General features: G+C 33.4%; 1 protein-coding gene and 1 long non-coding RNA gene across 2 annotated transcripts in view; one reads left to right on the top strand and one right to left on the bottom strand.

Moving 5' to 3' along the window:
- Positions 1-17,830, top strand: part of LOC128891206 (uncharacterized) — a 599,859-nt gene extending 582,029 nt beyond the window's left edge. Inside the window, exons 15-17 of the mRNA XM_054150532.1 lie at positions 5,372-5,645; positions 11,329-11,470; positions 13,014-17,830. Coding sequence (XP_054006507.1) covers positions 5,372-5,645; positions 11,329-11,470; positions 13,014-13,209 — 612 coding nt within the window. The 3' untranslated portion in view covers positions 13,210-17,830. The remainder of the gene's footprint in view (positions 1-5,371; positions 5,646-11,328; positions 11,471-13,013) is intronic.
- LOC128891323 (uncharacterized) lies at positions 10,950-13,202 on the bottom strand. Its single transcript, XR_008460807.1, has 3 exons — positions 13,090-13,202; positions 11,562-11,607; positions 10,950-11,443 (listed from the first exon to the last, which is right to left on the bottom strand). It is a non-coding gene; the product is annotated as an uncharacterized LOC128891323 (long non-coding RNA).
- Positions 17,831-21,142: the final 3,312 nt, after the last annotated feature.

The following is a 21,142-nucleotide window of genomic DNA, read 5'->3' as shown; positions in this document are numbered from 1 at the left end:
TTTAACAAGTGAAAAATTAGGTCAAACTTTACATTGTGAAAATTTAAAAAAATTTGACTTTTTCTGTATTCGTTTTTCGGTTTTAAATACATAGTTAGTTGGCGGGCACTCCTCGGGAAAAACTTCCTGGAAGTCTCAGCTTTTGAATGGTATTGTCAAAAATAATTGTACGGTGGTATTTTTGGGAAAAAATGACGTTTTAATGCAGAAAAGCGTGGGTTTTTAGGTGAAAATCGATATTTTTCAACAAAAATCGACTTGTCACTTTAAAATTAGCTTGACATCGGGTTTGATGTATTCTTTGATGACACTCCCGAGTCTCCCCAATTAGGAAAAAAACTGTTTTTTTACACCTCAAAATTTTCTTTTCAATAAATTATTTTTTTCAAATTTAAACTCTTTTATCCGATCTCCTATGCCGAAAACATCGATTTTTTGCTTTGTGAAATCGATCGTGTTGCAATCTCCATATCATTTATTGTGTACACCGAGGTAGATTTTGATTAAATAGTCTCTAAAAATGAAAATTCTATGGATACATATTCAAAAACAATTATTCTTCCGGTATAAAACCGTAAACAATTGTAAAAAAAATGGAAAAGTTAACGCTCCTTCAAATGCTGTACTGAATTTTGAGTTCGCACTGTAATTTAGTGGAGTTATGGCCGTTTAAAGAGTGTCAAGTCGAAAACACAGAAAAAAAATTAAAAGTGAAAATTCTTGAGAATAAAGTGACACAATGTCTAAGAGTAATTTTTGTTGTAAAATTGTTGTAGAATTGACACCCTCCGTATATCCGGACTTGTACGTAGACACCCTGTATACTGTGGAAGTATAGACAAATTTGACAAAATATCAAGTTTTGTAAGAATGGTAAGCATTTGAAAGAAAATCTCGTTTTTAGCACAAAATGTACAGTAAAAAAATGTCTGTAGCACGAAATATTCTCAACATATCGTAAACTCCGTATGCGCTTCCAAGGTATACATCCTGTAGAATATGAAAAATAGTTATTTTTTTATTTCAAGTGTAACCATACCTGAGAACTCCGCCGCGCAGATTGGAGAGTAATTCTTGTTGCGCAATGGCTTCAGTATCGCTATTTTATTTACAACATCTAAATAAAAATTATTTTTATATTGTTATAACAAATTTGTGTATTATCTGAATATTTTCTGTATATTTAGTGTTTTCTAAAAAGGCACAAAATCCGCAGTCTATTCATTAGTTAGGCGAGTAGAATAAATTGATCCATAGCCAGTCTAGTAGAATAGGACCACCTATATACGGACACGTACTTTACATTGATCAGGAGTTGGCGAGGCACATACGAACTGATGGGGACGGAGGCAAGGAAATTTCAACGTTTGGTCTGCCTTTGCTCCCCCAGGAGCCCCCTTCCTTTAATCAGTCACACTGCATCGTCGTAGTTCACACTACATTGTCGGTTAAATACAAAGTGTATGTTATACGTCTGGAACTCTTTCATTTTTCTTATCAGATAATTTGTCAGTTCAGAACTCTGACAATATGGGTATACACTTTCATTATTTAGCGTTTTAAAATAATTCTTGTTCATCGACACCTTGACCTTGCCTGGCCGCGCCAAGCATTTGACTTGTAAGCTGCGGAAATCTAGGCAAATCATCTGGCAATCCATTTCGATTTCACATATTTTTCTACTTTCTTGTAGTTTTTTATGGGGATCTTCTATTTTTCAATGATAACTCCTTGAGTCCTCCACTTTTTCATGTATTTTAGTTTATTTCAATATATCTCGTTCGCTGTCTTCTTTACGTGGTAGATTTGCAGATGTAACGAATTCAGCTAATAACGAAAATATGTGTAAAGCTCTTAGTAAAGGTGTCGCCGTTACGTGAAAGCCAATCGAACTGCCTCGCCAACTCCTGAGCAACGAACTATGGTATAGTATCACATATAGCCAGGCCTAACAGAATAGGTCCGTGATTCGGCAGAAAGTTCCCTTAAGTTGACGGTACGAAATGTCACAAAAGAAACATGTTTACGTTAAAGTAACAAATGGCGATTAAAACTTTCTCTCTAAAATCACTATTTCGAGTTTTCAAGGTCATCGAAACATTTTTAACAATAATTACATACCTTTCTATCACCATACTATTACATACTATTACATATACAGGGTGTTCAAAAAAAAGCATTCAATATTTATATGGTGTATAGAGTAAAAAAGCTTTAGTAAACATAGGTCCAAAAGTAAACCGTTTCTGCGATATAAACATTTTTGTTTGCTAGTATCATGATTGACTTACTTGCTTCCATCGCATCCGATGTTTATGTCATTATTTATACATTGCGTTCTGAATGTTCCCATTCGAATGCCAACAGTAGATTTCATTGAGATTTAGTCAGTTGCGAATCGGCAATTTAGATATTACGAAAGTGTAAAGTAACGCGAAAATGTTAGCGCAGTATTCTAATGAAGAAATGGTAGATATGCATTTTATGTATGGTCGTGGTAATGGAAGTGCCTTAGCTGCACGATGAGGCTAGCAAACAAAAATGTTTATACATATCTCAGAAACGGTTGACCTTTGGACCTATGTTTACCAAAGCTTTTTTACTCGGTACAGTGTGCCCTATAAATCATGTAAATATTTAATGCTTTTTTTAACACCCTGTACATTTTGTCAGCATACTATTATACCAATGGTAGAATAGATTCCTGATCACTCTGATACGTTGACTTCAAATGACCTTGAAGGAAAAACTGACAATAGTTTAAAGGGGATTAGGAAACTGAACCCTCTTTTTCTCCTCTACATATTTATTTCGTTGTTGTTCGACTATTTCGCCACGTTTCACTATATGTAACTGCACATTTGCTCGTGTCATACAACATTGTCGCCCACAAGCTGGACAAACGAGTACCCACTGGGTATTATAAGCGGATTCCTCGAATCGTTTGCGAAACTGACACGCGAAACGACGATGTTACAGGCTTCGTGAAAACGACATACGACCGATGGAACGCAGTCGCCGCATCAATGACCGCGACCGTTTAATTCAAAAAACGATCTGCAAGCATCGCCTTCCACCTCCTCCCCTCCTCTTCCGCAGGGTTCCCTAACGCCGTTCTCTTTTCCCCTTTCATTTCTGCCGCTCACGTCCGACTGCCACCGTTTCATTCAAGTTTCATTCACGGACAAACGCGGCACTCGCCGATTGTATTGGGTTGGACATTGAATGCTCTCTCGTTCTATTCAACACCTATTCCATCAATCGGCGCGGAATTACTTCGAACGAATTCACCAGGTTGTGAATAAAACAAATAATGCGCGTTGCAGAGTCGAAACTAGAGAGGAGAACGAAGGGCAGGGGGAAAGGGTGGAGTTGAAAAGCTTGGAAAGTAGAGAAATTGTTTTCCAACGAATCGAGAGGTCTCCCGTTGAGCAATTCACGAAACGCTTCGGGGTGAAATATGCTCTTTTCGATGGGCCACGTCGAACGATCGAAATTAACCTTTTACGAATCTTGCGCTTTTCAACCATTCACGGACGTCTCTGTTACATTTTTTGCTATAAATAAATCGAAGAGCTCCCTCTCGAACCGATTACCATACTATCCGTCAAAGGATGAGCGCGTTACGTTTCAGAAATGATCGACGCGACTCTGAGATCAATTCACTGTATCATTTTGTACGAAATGTTCAAAAGTTGAAAAACTGGAGAGTGAATAATTAATTCTTGGTAAATTCCTAGTTGTAGTTGTAGCGAACTAAACACCTTAATTCACAATTTAGTTTAAAATGTTCTTTATTATACAGTAAGGTTCGTTTAAATTCTGAATTGTCTGATACTATTCGTTTGAGATGAAAGCATAAACAGAGGTAGGGTCTGCTACCTGCTCGCACTTGGGACCTTGGTTGAGTGTCACAGAATGACGATGATCATGTTTTCGGCATACGCTTTCCAAAACTGAAAAAACTCGACTTTCTCTCGACCCTCGTGCCTGAATGTTTACCACATAGTAAATAATGTAGGTAGTTACCCATTTACCTACATAACTTCAATTTCAACATTCGTATTGTAGGATTTTATTAGGTAATGGCCATGGATTGTATTATTACTACAATGGTAGTGCAGGATTATAGTTGAACTATTGTCGGTATGAAAATGAGTAAAATAACATCTTTGCTATTAGTTGCACACGTAGTTTGACACTCTGACATCCGCTGATCTTTATGCTTCGCTCTCTCATTTAAAACTAAACTCTTTCCTTCGTCTAGGCACGCACTCTTATCATTCATTCCCAACCTGGCGACTAGCAGTTTTTTTTTCTTCCAGCACAGTTGAAACTGTCGCGCGGTCCAAACACTTCTTTTACGCCTCAAGTTCTCGTCATCCATCCATTCGTCGAACTCGTTCTCACACTCTACACCCAACTACCCTTATGTAAGCTTCGGCCTCGAATGTCACCAAAATCATATTCTATAGTATTTTTCTAAGTAACTTCAACTTTAACATTAATCCTTACAAAGGAAATTTTAATGTTCTCATTTTTCTAAATGACTTTAACGTTTCTGCTTTTATACGAAACTTCAACTTCAACATTCTTATTTTTCTAAACAACTTTAACTTTAGCAATCGAACTTTCATACGTTCTTTCAACTTTAACATTCTTGCCTTTAGAAGTAACTTTGTACTTGAACATTCCTATTTTCATGGCTAAGAAATAATTTCTGTTTAAAAAAACTTATTAAAATTCATGCAATAAAGCGTCAACGTTATATTTACCTAGTACATCTAACATAAATTTTGGTCTAAAATGCACTTTAGAATTCTATTTTTTAATAACAAAGTACAGCTGTCAGTATAATGGACACATGAACAACATTGTCTTTCAAGTTAAATTTTAATCATTTGTAGTTTCATTTAAAATTAAGATGTCGGATATATTCCATACCATCTGTGTTTTATTAAAATACAAAATTCTAAAACCCCTCCGGAAAATTCTTTTAACGATAATGATGAACACGATGTTATATTGTTTTTATTATTAGGTTGTCCCGAAAGTTTCTTTCGCGAGTTGAACTCAATTAATTTTATGTGGTCGTGTTTATAGAAATAGACAATCTAATTTCATCGATATTCATGTTGTAACAGTAATGGAGCAAAATGAATCGTGCACAATTCAGTAATGTAACATAAAACATGAACTATTGTGCATGTATTACTTATTAATAAAGCGAAAGAAACTTTTGGGACAACCTAATACAAGTAAATTCACCATAACCTGTGATATTATTATCTATTTATCAATGAGCATTAACGTTAAAAATGTTTATCGTACATATGAAACACATTTCTCATATCTGTGGTGTATCCTACAGGACTGGCTTCCTGTTGGCATCCGTAGCTGGACACCAGTATACATTGAGTGGTCGAGGTCCTCGGAGGGCCTCAATTTCCGCGCGGCTTACGAGTTTATCAACGACACTTATTGCGGTGATTACACGACTACCAAGCTAGAAGGCGAGGTCAATGGCGGTGACCTGGCCAGCAGCGGGCTGAAGTTAAATCAGTACTATCAGCAAAGATGCACGTGGATATTGCAGTCATTGACGGATCGACAGCTCACCATTGAAGTGAAATCTACACAGAGCCGTAAGTACTTATACACATTGTATTCTTCGTATCGTTTGAATACGGTATCTATTTATTTTTATTTTCTATAAGTTCGTATTTCGTTAATGCAAATTAATTTTAATTGTTCGACGATATCGTCGTTGAGTATCAGTCACAAGGATGAATACTTTTTATGTTCTCTTTTTACTGTACATTACAGAGGTATAGGTGTATAGATGTCTTATTTGTATGATTAAATAAATTTTATTTCACTTCAAAAATGGGTAAAATATGTAGGTGCTTCGTACCTAAATTGCATATGCCAAACAAGATTTATTTTCATTTGAAGCCATTGAATATTGTCGCAAAATGTGTTACACTGTAGGAAAACGTCTTTTATAATTATATAATCTTGCAAATAACACAATACAAATGTGGATTTGTTTGCTATTTCAACTTCATAATTTTCAAATTCGAAATCATCGTGTACTTATGGTTTCACTCGAGAGAATTTTCAAGAATAATTTCACAATTATTTCAAAAGAATTATTCCAAATAATTATAAAATAAAATAATATATTATTTGACATAATATTTCACATAATATTATTTCAAAAGTGATATCAGGTTTGATACTAATTATGAAATAAAATAACGTGTTATTTCACATAATATAATTCCACAACTGCCCAGGTCTGTTACATATCTACTTTCACAATTAATTACAATTATACTAATGTTTTTAAAAATATATCAAATCCACAAACGCCGCCGAAAGAATACTATTTATTAAATTTATCCCGAAGTTAAGAAACCCTAGAACGTCTGCTGCATTTAAGAATCCTTTGCAAATTCTTGCACCACGTTACCAAAATTTGAGAAATTTTTGTGGTATCCTGATAGTACCACAACCCGTTTTAAAGAATTCAACGAATATGAAACGACCATAGCTCAAGTAAACGCAATAAATCTGACGAATGGCACGAATTCTATTCGCAATCTTAAATGGACATCGAGGGAGATTCAGTCTTTTGAGGGGATTTCGATCGAAAAATCCAAGGGAACAGCATCGTGAAACGATACTTTGCTCACCGTCTTAGTGACTGACCGTCAAATTTCGTTCAATTCCGCTCTTAGTTGAAATTTCTATCCGCGCCATTGAGCATTGCACGGTCTCAAAGCAGACCGTCGTTGCTGGCCAAGGAAAGCAGTCGAGGTAAACACGAGGGCAAGGAGAGACGAGGCTCTCACGCGAGAGTCGTAGCGCCAAAAACGAATGGAACCAGGACTCGAGATTAAAGGAACCATCGGATTTGCCAGAACAACGAGAACTGGTCTTCCCCGAGTCAACAGAGGCTCGCTCCCTTTTCCCTCGAGTTCTCTTCCCATCCCACACAACCCTTCCTCGTCGTCTTTCCATCGGCAGTCACGTTGCGAAACAACACGGCACACCAAAGGCGGAACTGACATTGTTGCGGCCAACCATCCCCAGAAAATGGCTTTCACACATCTATTCGACCTCAGTTTCCATTCCAACGACGCTCTTTCCTTTCTTCCTACGGCTTCCCGTCGCGAACTATCGCCGCTCGCGCTGCCACGCCGAGGTTTTGAAAGATGTGGAGAAGAAAGATTGCCGTGTGTCCCGCATGAACAACTGCTTGAAACGTTTCTACATCGAATTGAGTTTACTCTGCTAACTGAATCGGCTTCTTCGTTAAGTAGGTCCTGAAGATGTCATTACGAGATCTAGGATACAACACCACTGATGGTGTTGTATTAAATTTCAGCATTAGGAAATAAACCAAGAGTAAATGTCCTTGACACTTAACCAATCAGTGGTTGAGTGAAGAAGTTGTCGTTAACGATCGGGAACATTCTGAGTTTGCAGAAAAATGAGGAATTCTATAATTATCGCATTCATTAATATTTTTCGACATTATTTAATATAATTTCTCTTCAATGTTCCTGATAAAAAAATTGTTCAATTAATACGAATATTTATTTATATTTACATTCTTCAAAATAGCAAAAGGAGAGAATAAAAGAGTGTTTGGTTGGCTTTGCAAGATTGCATGTTGCGTTTAAAAATTTATTACGTTGAAGGTAAGAGGACACTATCATGTGGTCTTGAAAGGTTACAAACTGTAAGAATCTTTTCTCTCTCTCTCTCTCTCTCACACACACACACACGCGCGCACATATATATACCTTTTCCTTACCTGGTATTGGGTTGTATTGAACATTTTCTCCCTTCTTAAGAGAAACTTACACTAATTAATGGTAAGGAACAATCAATGTTTGTATTCTTTGTAAGATGTGCATTACTGGGCTTTGAAATGAAATTATATGAAAATGTTGAAAGATTGGGGTACAGATACCTGTTAAATTATTATATTTTTATTCCTATAGTAATCGATCTCATGGTAACCTTATTTTCCAGGTAAAAGAATGGCTTCAGAACCGACCGTATAAAACCCAGAATTTAGTGTTTATGAAAATAGTGCGAACACTTACCTTTCAACAAACAATTTATCCGTTGCCCGTTAACTCGATCTTTTTTGAAAGAACATAAAACTATGTCCATGGTAAAATCTGCCTGTTTAAAAAAAACCCCATTGACGATTTACAATGTTATTATATCATTGATATTCAAATGTTTTGTCAAATTTACGGAGAGGGTCATGGAAATACGTTAAAACAAAAAGATTATATCTCCGTAAACCTTAATGTAGCGTACGACTCACTGAACCAAGACTAAACAAAAACCACTGATGAAGGACACAGCATATTTTACAATGTGTGTATATATATTTTTTGTTCCTATTCTGCGCAATCATAGTGGTTGCTTGTTCTTGTTTACATCACCGTTACGAGCAAGTTTTGCTGTCGAAAAATTGCCGAACCGCGAAAAATGAGAGTAGAAAAAAAGCTGAAAGATGAAGCGAATGTTACACAGTGCCCTCGAATCGCGGTTCGAGCCTGCATCAATTATTCGCTCGTCGATGATTGCGGGTACATCGACAACAGAACCGATCTTTTTCGCGCGTCAAATGTTGTGTCCGTGACAATTAATTGTGAAACGGGCTCTCTTAATTGGTTGTTCGGGAGGGTTACGGATACGGTTCACTCTTGACCCGACACGATTCGTTGGAAAAACGAACCATGGTCTCACGATCCTCGATAACATTTCGACAGATTCATTTCTAGCTACCCCTTCCCTCCTACATTACTCAGTTTCAATGAGCGTATTCCAACTTTTAAATGACGCCGTTGATCAATGTTCGACTGCGACATATCTCCTCGGGCTCCATAAATAAAAATCTATATCGATGTTATTGTATTCCTGCCATTAACTGGGTCGTAGGTGCACGGTATTGAAATTTGTGCGTAGCGAGACAAGCAAAAGCGAAATCGAGCTTTTAATGAAAAATGAATATGGGGATGAAGAGTGCTATCTGAAATGCCAAACTTTTTGGGCATTCATTTTCTTCTAAACCTCTAATACTCATCAGCAGCCGCTATGTAACATTGAAACAAAATGTTCTTTATACATTTTATTTTAAATTTCTTTAAAAGGCTATATAAAAATTTTATTCGATGTGACAAATAATTGTGGAATTATGTTTTCATGCATAGAAGTAGACTTGTTGAACTATTAAAAGAAATTTGTGTTGCTTATTTTTAATCATTATTGTCGTTGCTATAGTCATATGAAGTTTACCTCCTTTTTCCACGGTTGACACGATAACTTGGCTTTGGATCATTCAAAAGCAAAATATTAAAAAGATTATAAAAATATAGTTTTGTCACTATCACCTGTACTAAAATGAAACACCTAACTATAATCCAGAAAAAAATAAAATAGCGGGTGCTTGAATTTTTGTAACACTAATTTTTAATTTTCATGATTTAAAAATATTAATGAATAATTATAATTTGAGTTCGTGTGATAACTACATAATTACATTTTAATTATCTGTTTGATTTTGTTCTTGAAGACAAATAATTATCGTTACTATGGTTAGTCCATCATACCATACAATATTTGTCTGAAACATTGTTTTATATTTTTAATTTAGGAAATAATTGGCCTGTATACTATTAAACTGATATACTCTATACTAAAATTTTTCTCACTATGTAGGGAGTGTAATGACTAAACTGCGGAAGTTTATGCAAATGCATATTTTTATAGGAAATAGTTAAAAGAATGTAACCTATACAGAAATTTGTTTTGAAATTAGAGTACTATAAAAATACATTTTATATTTTGCATATTTTGCATAATGCATATGCTTTGCATATTTATGTTTAAAAACATATGCAATAATATATCACATATGTTATTTATCGTGGTTATGTGAAACATCTATCTTGACAAATTAGTTTCGTATCATAAGTGTGTAGTGTTTACACAAATACAGGCCATATGAAACCATATTTCTCCAACCTTAAGTTGCTAATCGAGCGTTAGGTGTGACAGTTTGTATTTGCAATTCGAACACGTCAGTTCGATCATCGCAGTTAATGTGATCTCTGTGGAAAAGTGAATGTATTTAAGTGTCTCTTAATTCTCTAAAAATGCCGAAAGTTAGAAAAAGTAGACAAGCATTAATGCTAAGTTGGATCAAAAACAATTCCAATTTTGTCATTAATGACAATTACAGTAATGATAACGCTGAGAAGCATTTATTGCAAAATTTGCAATAAAAATGTGAAGCGTGAAAGGAAAGCGCAGTTAGACCAACACATAAATACCGCCACACATAAGAGGAAAATCGAAGAGACTGCTAAAGGTCGATTCAGACTATACGACACGGACCGTCACGGACCGGCAACGACATGTACCGGCACCAACACGACAAAACATTAAAACATGCGTTTTAATGGAACTATTCACACTTAACAGACACCGACCTGAACGTTCCTTCAACGGGAATAGTGTGAATAGTTCCATTAAAAAGCGTGTTTTAATGTTTTGTCGTGTGGGTACCGTTATGTGTCGTTGCCGGAACGTGACGGTCCGTGTCGTATAGTCTGAATCGGCCTTAATTCGCGTGAAACAGAGGAACACATAGCAACGAGCTCAAGAAAAAATGAATTTTATGCAGACTTGACGCAAGCAATGGTCGCTATTAACATGCCTTGGCCAACAACAATACGGAAACTGGGATCAATAGAAATATATATGAATACTATAATACATCTAAAAAGTATTCCTGGTGATTCCGGGGAAAAGAATAGAAAAAAATGTAAAACAACTTTAGAAAAGAATGTAGGATTTTCTACATTATCGAACATTTCTAATATTTTAAATAACGAGGGCGTTCAAGGACCAATAAATGTGCCAGAACAATGTTGTCCAAATTTAAATACGCACCGATTACTTCGTGTGACGTAGAGCAATCATTCTCCGCGTATAAATTAATTTCAATAGACAAACGCTACCAACTAACACCATTAAATTTAGAAAAAATGCTCGTAATTTATTGTCACACGAATCATAATATACCAGAATAATTGTGAAAAGTATTTTCTGTAACATACTAATATATTACTTATTGTACTACATTTTATATGTACCTATATACCTTGCATATTTTGCAAATTTTCCGAGCATATTTTACATATGCATGTTACATATTTATCGTGCATAAACTTCCGCAGTCTAGTAATGACCAGTCACGACACGCGTTGGAATATTCATTCTTTCTCGCCACAGGACCCTGCACCGCTTGGAATCTGACGATACACGAGTACAGCGAGATTGGCGATCCAGCTGGTCCAAGGCTGCACACATTCTGCTCGAGGGACACGCACAAAAATTTCACTCTTCCCTGGAAGACGAACACAGTCGTCGTTAGGTGAGTCTGCTTAGAGCCACTGCTAAATAAGACCCTACTAATCAGAACTTTGACCTTACTCCCTAATAAAAAATGATAAACATTTTCCTACCATTTATACATGCAGATGGCCATCTTCAGTATTTCACGTTCTTCAACTACAATATAATAAAGTAATTGTGAGTTGAGAGGAACGTGACAAGATTTTTGTTTCCAATAAAATAGTTTTTCAAATTACTTATATAAAGTACTGCACAACTGGCAATAAAAATTCGTGTTCATTAATTACTAATACATTGAGGAAAATGAATGAAGATGCGGAAAGTGGGAGTAAAAGGAAAGAGTCACTAGAATGGGTTAAAGGGCCGGAATATTATGATTTGTAAGTGATGTGATGTAAGCAAAAGTTCTTCCGTATGTAGAAATTACATGGAATAAATTATCTATTTATCTGTCTATATATCTACCTAATTACTACTACATGCCTGGTATTTTCAAAATTATTTTAAAAATTATGAAAATGAAACCAAATGCATACTTATGAAAGGTAGGCAAAATTTGTCCGTTTCATTTTACCTGTACAGATTTTTTGCAAATATGTACACGTGTAATTACGTTTGCATAATCTCTACACCATTTCTGAAAAACAAGACATGGAATAATGAGTGGACAAGGATTTTTATACCAGACCTCGCATTTACTTGTGTAAATAATTTACAAAACATCATTTTTATTCATCATTGAAAAGGTTTTCCATGAAGTGTACTCTAACGATTTTCGCAACATACAATTTTTGTATTATATCAATGTTAAATATAATATTATAATACAATAATATGATATAATGTAATATAATGCTGTTGAACATAAATATAAATAATCATATGGATATAATATAAATATATAGTGGATGTAGAATGTATTCGTACACCGATCAATTTCCCAAAAAACTTTTCTCTGAAATTCTCTAACTTCTTTTTTTATAATCAATGATATTTTACATATTCTCGGAAGTCTCTAAGATAGGTATAGTCCAAACAACATTTACTAGTTAATATAATTTGTGAAATTAACAAAAAAAATGCGAAAACTAGGTAAAAGTATAGAAGCAATACGTATTTGTACGATTCTTATGACGAACCATTTACAGTAGATTTTGTAACGTAAACACATTAGTTTATTGCTCCGTGCGAATTAGAAAACATCAAATTTCCAGGAAAGTACTTTTAAGCAGTTATGCAAATAATTCTTGTTAATTTCGCAATTTACATAAATAGCTATTTTTTGTTTGTAATCTATCTATTCTAGAGATTTCGGAGAGTATGTAGAGTGCCATTGTTTATAAAAAATAAGTTAATAAATTACAATTTTACACAGTTTTTTTGGAAATTGATCGGTGTACGAATACTTTCTACACCCACTGTAGGTGGTCGGAACGTCTTTAAGGAAAATGCTAGGAAATCCATCGTTTAAGAATTATTTTGCCTCAATCGTTGTTTAATATCTAATAATTGAAAAATAACAAGTAACTTCTGACACTTTTTGTGTGTTACTTTAATTGCAGATTACAAGCTCTTGGAAGAACCGCTCCAGAGTATACGATGAAGTGGAGAAGTCAAACGGTAATCGCGAATACTCACAAGAGTGGACCATCGCCGGCGCCTAATCACGTGCGCGATTCCTCGAGTGGAAACCGATCACACGAAATGATGATCCTAATTCTCGCCACGATACTGCTCGCTCTAACGACCGGTTGTTGAGTAATGGAGCTTGACATGTCGTGTCCGTACACGTTCCTGTTCAATGAGAAACAAACTATACGAACAAGCCCAAGGTTGGTCTTGTGTGTGTATCTACACGGTTCTGATATCATATCGATGCTCGTGTTTTCTTGCTTGGATTACTTTTAATAGTTCACGACAGGATGATGAATTTTGAAAACCATGGTAACGTTTGGAAACTTCATTTAAAGTCCATTGTATAATTTTTTCAAATAATTATCTATTGCCTGGAAGCAGATAGAGCGAATCATAGAAGTGTTGACTTAAAATGATTGATATGAATTCTTAGAACACAATATTTTGGGCTATTAATCTGGACAAGGTTTCAAGCAAAGACAAAAAAATGTTTAAAACAAAAGTTAATTTGTTTTGAATCGGCTACAAATTTTAGTGTGAAGAATTTGCAAACGAACTTTTTTTTCCATAAAATGTCAAAGTACACTTGACTTAACTTTGCAATTTTCTAAATCTTGCTATATGAAGGTTCAAAGAATACCCTTCGTTATCTGATATTTAAGAACATAAGAAAAAAAAAGATCATTTGCTTTTCTTGTTTATCTTCTGAATTTTACTATAAAATTTTTATTTGAATAAATTCTACGTCCAATTGTATAGAGTCCCTTCGTTTAGGCTGACGAAAAAATTGTCTAATCACAAATTCATCTGAAATATAAAGTTAAGGAAATTTTACAATCTGCCTAAATGTAACTAATGTTAAATTATTCAGTTTTTAAAATCTTTCAAATATTTGTATCGCTTTATAGTTAAACATTGACCTTAAGGTAATCACATACCTATATTTTAAACAAACTTCCAAAAGCTATCTTATAATTCAGCCAGTTATCCTGTCGCAATCCTTCAGCGAAGTAATAAAGGAAGAGTCTAAGAATTTCAATTTACTTGACTAAATAAACGATAATCAGGCAATCAGTTTCTGTGTAATTCAAGTAAACAGTATCTGGATAATCGATATTCAGATAATTGTCTTACTACTGTACCTTTCGATAGAATTAATTCGTCCTGACAGAGGAACACGCTAACAATGCCGAGCAATTTTAGCGAAATATCGGAATCATTTTACACAGACACGGGTTGTGATAGAATCGCCGGTGACAGAACGTTGATTTCAAATTTTATCTATAGCGCGGGCAACAGGTTGTTTCTGAATTGCTCTGCGCAAATGCAGGTATCGCTATGTATGTCTATTCTTATTTACCGAACAAATATATGAACTTTTCATGAAACAAGTGTATGTGAATATTTGTTAAAAAACAATGCAATTTTTTGCGCTAGAGTATTGTTTGAATCGGTTGATCGTTTATATGTGAACGTTTTATTGCACAATATACACACTTGGAAACTCAATAAAACAATAGACTAGGATTAATTGGAACGTTTTTGATTATATATTTTACCGTGACTTTATTCTATGTTCTATCTGTTTTACAATAGTCTTCAATTAAAGCAAAATTTGTTTTCATAAATACTATCAAAATAGTTTTTTAGAAGAATCTCGACAAACGTTTCAAATTACCTTATGCCTGGGTCAATAAAAAGCAATGCTTGAAATTAGTTGTTGCATCTATGAATAAAAGATAATTATGTTCAAAGAATTATTTTTATTTCTTAATATTCACCTTCAACAGCATTATTAAATGAATTACGAATGAGCTAATAAACAACTACAATACATACTAAACAAAAATTAGATTCATTAAAATCACTAAAAATGAAACATGATTTAAACAAATTACGTGAAAAATTCTATATGTCGAGTGAAAAATGTTTCAATCGACAACGAAACAATTGTATGAACTGACCTAACTCCGTTGTTCCAAGTATTTAATGTCACAGAAAAAAAGTGGATAGGTGTTTAACATTTTAAAATCAACTGGGATATTCATCGTTATGATAATATAAATTTGACAAAAAAATAACAACAGTTTTGAATAAATGAACAATATAAAAACAGTTGGAAAACTTATTTTTCCTGTTCGAAAAGTAATACATCCAAATAAAAATGTTCTAAGTGTCCAAATCATTGATAAGTACTAAGCGACACGTTTAGACATGAAAACTGGTCCTTCTTCCACCAACTATTTTTAAGATATTTCACATATTTCTATTGAACCATGTTTCAATTAATCTCAGTCTCCACTGCCCGTTAAACACAGTAACAATGACTAAATTGCACTGTATTTCTGTAGAATGTATTCATATAGGAAATTCAGACCTCTATTATTCGATTCGGGCACTAAATCATTCACGAATATACAAATAAAATTAAATTACAACTTTATAATACGTAATATATTGTGCATTCGTAATACAGTTAAATATTCAGTTAAAATAGGCGTAATTGTAATATACTTTGAATTAGCGAACAACAATATGTAGATTTGATATTAGTTATTTAATTAATTTACATATTAATTATAAGTAATTTATTTCAATCACCGCTTGATTAAATAACTCATTTTAAAATTATAGTTTGTATATTAATTCTAAACAAAATTAGACATTATTTCATTCTATTATAACACGTTAAGAAATCATTACTCTTTTGAGAATTAAATTAAAATTCATGGACTAGAAGATCAATATTTATCATCCGAATACCAGTTCATCGAAAAATCTCGAAGACACCACGCTCAAAATTAAATAGTGTCAAGAAAATTTGTGTTAGACTTTATCAAAACACGAGCATCGAACAATAATCGAAAATAAGAGTTCTAGAACGATTTAACCGAGGCTCAAGGGATATTGCTCGAACGTAAAGGTTTCTCGGTCAAAAATTTCATGATGACTTCTCTGGCAAATTAGCATAACTACAAAGGACGTAGTCGATGAGAATTAACATCGAATAATTGGTAACGAATCGCATTTTGGAATTCAACGCGCTAGTCGGACTACATATATAAATATATAAATAATATAAAAAATAAATTAAAGATAAATGAGAAGAGATATACATATATATGCTACGAATCACTCGGTGTATACCACTCGTTCTAGTCCTAAGAGTCTAATAGAACATGTACATATTATACATACATATGCGTATACATAAATCTGTGCATAGGGTGGAACGTCTAAGTGGAAATTCGCGAACGCGTCTGTCATTTTTGAGAGCATGACAATCTTCTCCAGAAAACATCTTTCTAAAATTTGTATGATTTTTGGCAGACTATAAAGAGGAACCTACATAGCTTCCAAGTTTCTGTAATATTCGTTCCGAATAACCACAATGTTATGTAGTCAATATTTTCAAGCATTTGGAAGAAATGTTGCCAAAGTTATTTCGCTTCAATTTATTTTCAGGAATGTTTTCAAAGAGGAAAAACTTTAATGATCTTAAGAATTTCTAAAGAAATTTATCAGCAGAATCTTAATGTAATTTTGTTTAATGTTCTTAGTCGTTACAAAAAAATAATATGAAAGAAGTAAGAGAGTTCGATTATTTAAAAATTTCTAAACAACTGGTAATGAACAATCTTGATGTAATCTTCTTCCTATTACACTAGTTATTTAAAAGAAAATTATACTAAAGTTATTTTACTAGTGTTCATTCTTTAAGGGTCCCTAAAAAGAAAAAAAAAATGTAATACCTCACGAGTTTTTGGAAACATGATTCAAAGCATTCGTGATACAATCTTATCAATATTCCTGTTCCTTCAAACAAAAATAATACAACAATTTTTTTACTATGCTGGTTGTTCTGTAAGGACTATGAAAGTGAAAATAATTTTAATACCTTTATAATTTCTGAATAAATAATCCTGAGGAAACTTGATACAATCTTCGGTTTAATATTCGCATTCTTCCATATCAAAATTATTTATTTAAATGATATGTATTGTCTCCAAGGGCCTCGAGTAGAAAAGAGCTCTTCTAGCTTTCAAATTCCTAAATAAATAATCTTGAGCAACATAGACATCGTCTTCCGTTTAATGTTCACATTCTTTCAATGAGAAACATTACCGATACTATTTCATCAATATCTACTCTCACAAAGGACCTCAAATAGGATAGGACTCTGCAAGCTTTAAGATTCGTAAACGATGATCTGTAACATTTCTACTCATTCATTCCCCCTAAAATGAACACGAAAATAAACACCCAAGTGAATGTGCATCTCGAGCGTTACTTCTTAGACTTCCTATCCTGTGTGTATAAATATACATATAGCGAGTATAAATTACGAAAAATGGAAAAAAAAATACGAAACAGAATGGAAAACGCGATGCACGGATTTGAAGTAGCGAGAACCACACACGTCACCTCTCTCACGCAAATGCCAAAAGTAAACGTGTAATAAGTTATATTCGATAAGAGCTCTTTGTACATACGTGGTAAGGGCGGTTAGGATTTGTACAGAGTATCACGAACTACGTTAAGTCGACGGGATTCATTGTAAATTCTGCGGTAATTCATTGTAACGAGGCGCGATTCCGAGGATGAATACAGATTGTATTTTAACGAATGAGCTTCGAGTGCCCCAAGGGGCTTCTCGATTAATTGTTACACCGAACTTCCGGAAGTTCGTTGGGAAAGTCTCTTCTTCCACGTACAGGATGTTTCCTCGTAACTTGATGAAACACGAATCGTTATACGAACGAAGCTGTTCCGATCAACTTCCGGAAACACGATTGATAGACTAAGTCTAAGGCAGATTGGGCAATATTATAAATTCTTATCTACAAAATGTCAACTAACGACCGAAAGATAAGCTAAATTTTTATTCAGTATATATATCATATAGAAATTAGAATTTTAATTCTGTAATGAAATTGTATTTTACGAGGAAAGAATAGAAAATGGTACGATTTGAAACAATTTTACTAATGTTTCAATGTGCAGGAATTAAATTGATAAGAACAATAAGTTGTTTACATGTAAGTATAGAAGTTATATAAGTAGTACGAGGTCTAAACATGATCTAAAAATGTTACAAAAAGAAAATATAAATGAGATGATATATTATTATTGAAAAAAAGTGTGTTACTTATAAAATTTAAACACCTTCTCATAAATGCCATACAATTTCATACATATTTTGTTTTTGTAACATCTTTTAATAAATCTTACTAATTACAAATTCTATTTTTGAATTGTGTATGAAACAATTTTCTTTTATCAATTAGGAAATTAAATCCTGAAAGAATGCTGCATGTAGTTACAGCAAAAGAATTATGTAAGTAATTAAAGTGGTATAAAGACGTTGCAAGAAGAAAATATATATAAAACGATGTTTTCTTAATGATAAATTGTGTAATTTATAAAAATTAAGCACCTTCTCATTAATACCATAAAATTTCATATAATATTTTCTTTTCGTAACGTCCTTGAATCACTCTTACCATTTACAACGAATTCTATGTTTGAATTACGCGTGAAACAATTTCTTTTATCAATTTAATTCTTATATTCCGAGAATGGGTCAACGACTGCTTCAGCTGGCTACAATCAATAACTATTCGATTGAAAATTAAGCATGAACGACCCAAAGTCATGTACTTTTTATTAAAAAAAAAATCTTGCCCATCTCTGTCCGAAAGTAAGAGCTAACATCGTGAATGTTTCATGTAAGTATCGGCACGCGAGCAACATTTAATTGCCGACTGATTGAATCGAAATGCACGAAGAACCATCCATTAATGCAGAACTTTCCCATCGGTTTCTATAATTTTATAACGCATTACCGCACTTCCCCGCGAATTCTGTACACCGAATAATAGAAATAATGTTCTTGGGTTTTCAAACACTGCTCTCGAATCGCAAGATGTTGCATTGTACGGCCACAGGAGGATGAATTGTGCTAGTTATTCGATGCGTTCCTTTTAGATTGTACGATACTATTGAATGCACGAGCATTGAACGAAGAGTATTGCTCCAGTTTCCATAAATTCAATTGAAATAAGCACGATGTAAATAAGATGAATACAGTAAATACGCTTCGTGAGCTTTAATCTCAATTTAATTTTGATGGAATTTGTTAAATATTATCAAGAAATAAAACAATATAGTTATATATAACTCTATTGTTTCTTCTTCTGATTACTAAATTATTACTAAATTATATCTTATGATTCTTCCTATGTATATGAGAAATATTATCTTTATACATATACACATAAAAATTGTTCTTTCCAAAGGATAAACCTTCATATTCCAATACATTTCTATCCAAATAGTAACAAATTGAATAATAAAGAATTATTATTTTAAAGGAATAATTGTTGACAATTTAAAATACAAACTTATTCAATTCTTCGAAAGGACATCTCCAGAAAAACTTTTAAGTTGTGTCTAAAAGAATTTCTATGTATTATGTGACAAATTAAAAATGTAGAAATCAAAGAGGCTCGGTAAAATATTTTTATTTTGATTGATGGTATGGAAATGCTGGCACTGCTCTTTCATTTAATTCTCGTATCGTTTTGCTGCAAAGTAACACGGTTACGTTGAAAGAGACTTTAATGCCTGTTAAGAGCGACCCATTAATTATATAATCTCCTATAACGCGGGATAAACATGTCGAAAATCATTACATAAATTACGGAATTATTATTATTGTTGTATTGTGTAAATTACATTGCGAATATGAATCGTAAATCATTACAAACCTTCAGTATATTCCTAAATATTTATTACATAAATTTTGCCAATTAGCACGTTCATCCCTAAAAGTTCTCTTAATAATAAGAGAATTTAACTCGTGAGATTTCATTTTGCAACAGTCGATGATAATAATTCAATGGTATTTAGTTTTAATTTAAACTAATTTTTAGACATTAATTTGTACACTAGCGAATAGAAAGACTGACTTTTCCCACCAAAGTGTGATTTATATCCTTAAGAAGGCTTGGTAATGATCGAACGATTAATATGAAAGGTTGACGTAGTCTGACTGCTTTGGAAATGAAATAAAAACATTAAGGTTTGTATGATAATGGAACAGCTCGATTGAGAATATTCGCGAGCAAGTTTTCCGCAACCTCGTCGAAACAGAGATGAAAGTCACGATGTAATTAATTGCACCGTACGAAGAAAAAAGGTGAGACGCTATTAAAACAGATGAAGAGAAAAAAAAACAATTATAGAGACGGACACCTATTAACGATTGTAATTACCGTCACTGAAACCAGAGGCATATGTGATTGATTTTGAGTGACTTGTGTTTCAAATCGGTGAACCGTTTCTCGACAGAGTGATTATATTGTCCGTTTTCAGAAAGAATGTTAAATATACGACTGTTTGTTTTTAACGACGCTCGATAACAAATTCACAACGATTATAATACGATTTGTTCCTTAAACGAATGTACCGGTTTTGCACAAGACATGTCTAACTACGAACAAGAAATACATGTTACATGTATGTACTAGCCGCGTATATCTAAGTCACAATAAATAGTCAATTGTTTCATATAAAGTATAAATAAAATAAAACAAAAAACCATAACACGATCGTTATTTTTCGTGCAATATGTCGCCTGCAACCTAAACACTTTTCATTTGCTTAATTTCTCATTCAAGTTTGTATCGATCCTGATTTGGGGCTTTATATTATGTTTATAGTAAAGGTACAGTTGACAACATGAGTATGATTTAAAGAATATTTCATTCAAGGTGTGCTGCTGCTACTATTACTGCTACTACTGTAACTACGACTATTGAAATTATTATTAGTACTGTTATTAATCTTATATTTTTTCCTTTAAATAAACACTAATTATTTACTACTTATCAGAACTAAAATCATGTTTTAATATAAATAAATTAAAGTACATAACTAATAGTATAAACACTGTATCGTTGTGGATTAATACTGTCCACATTCTCTATAATCTTAGACTAGTCTTTCCTTTGCTAAAAGTTAAATAGTCGTTATAATTAATTAAACTAAGCAA

Source organism: Hylaeus anthracinus, unplaced genomic scaffold (assembly GCF_026225885.1).
Source record: "Hylaeus anthracinus isolate JK02 unplaced genomic scaffold, UHH_iyHylAnth1.0_haploid 12001, whole genome shotgun sequence".
NCBI classification, from domain to species: Eukaryota; Metazoa; Arthropoda; class Insecta; order Hymenoptera; family Colletidae; genus Hylaeus; species Hylaeus anthracinus.
The sequence above is the reverse complement of the archived record's forward strand: the minus strand, read 5'-3'. Positions and strand labels throughout refer to the sequence as shown.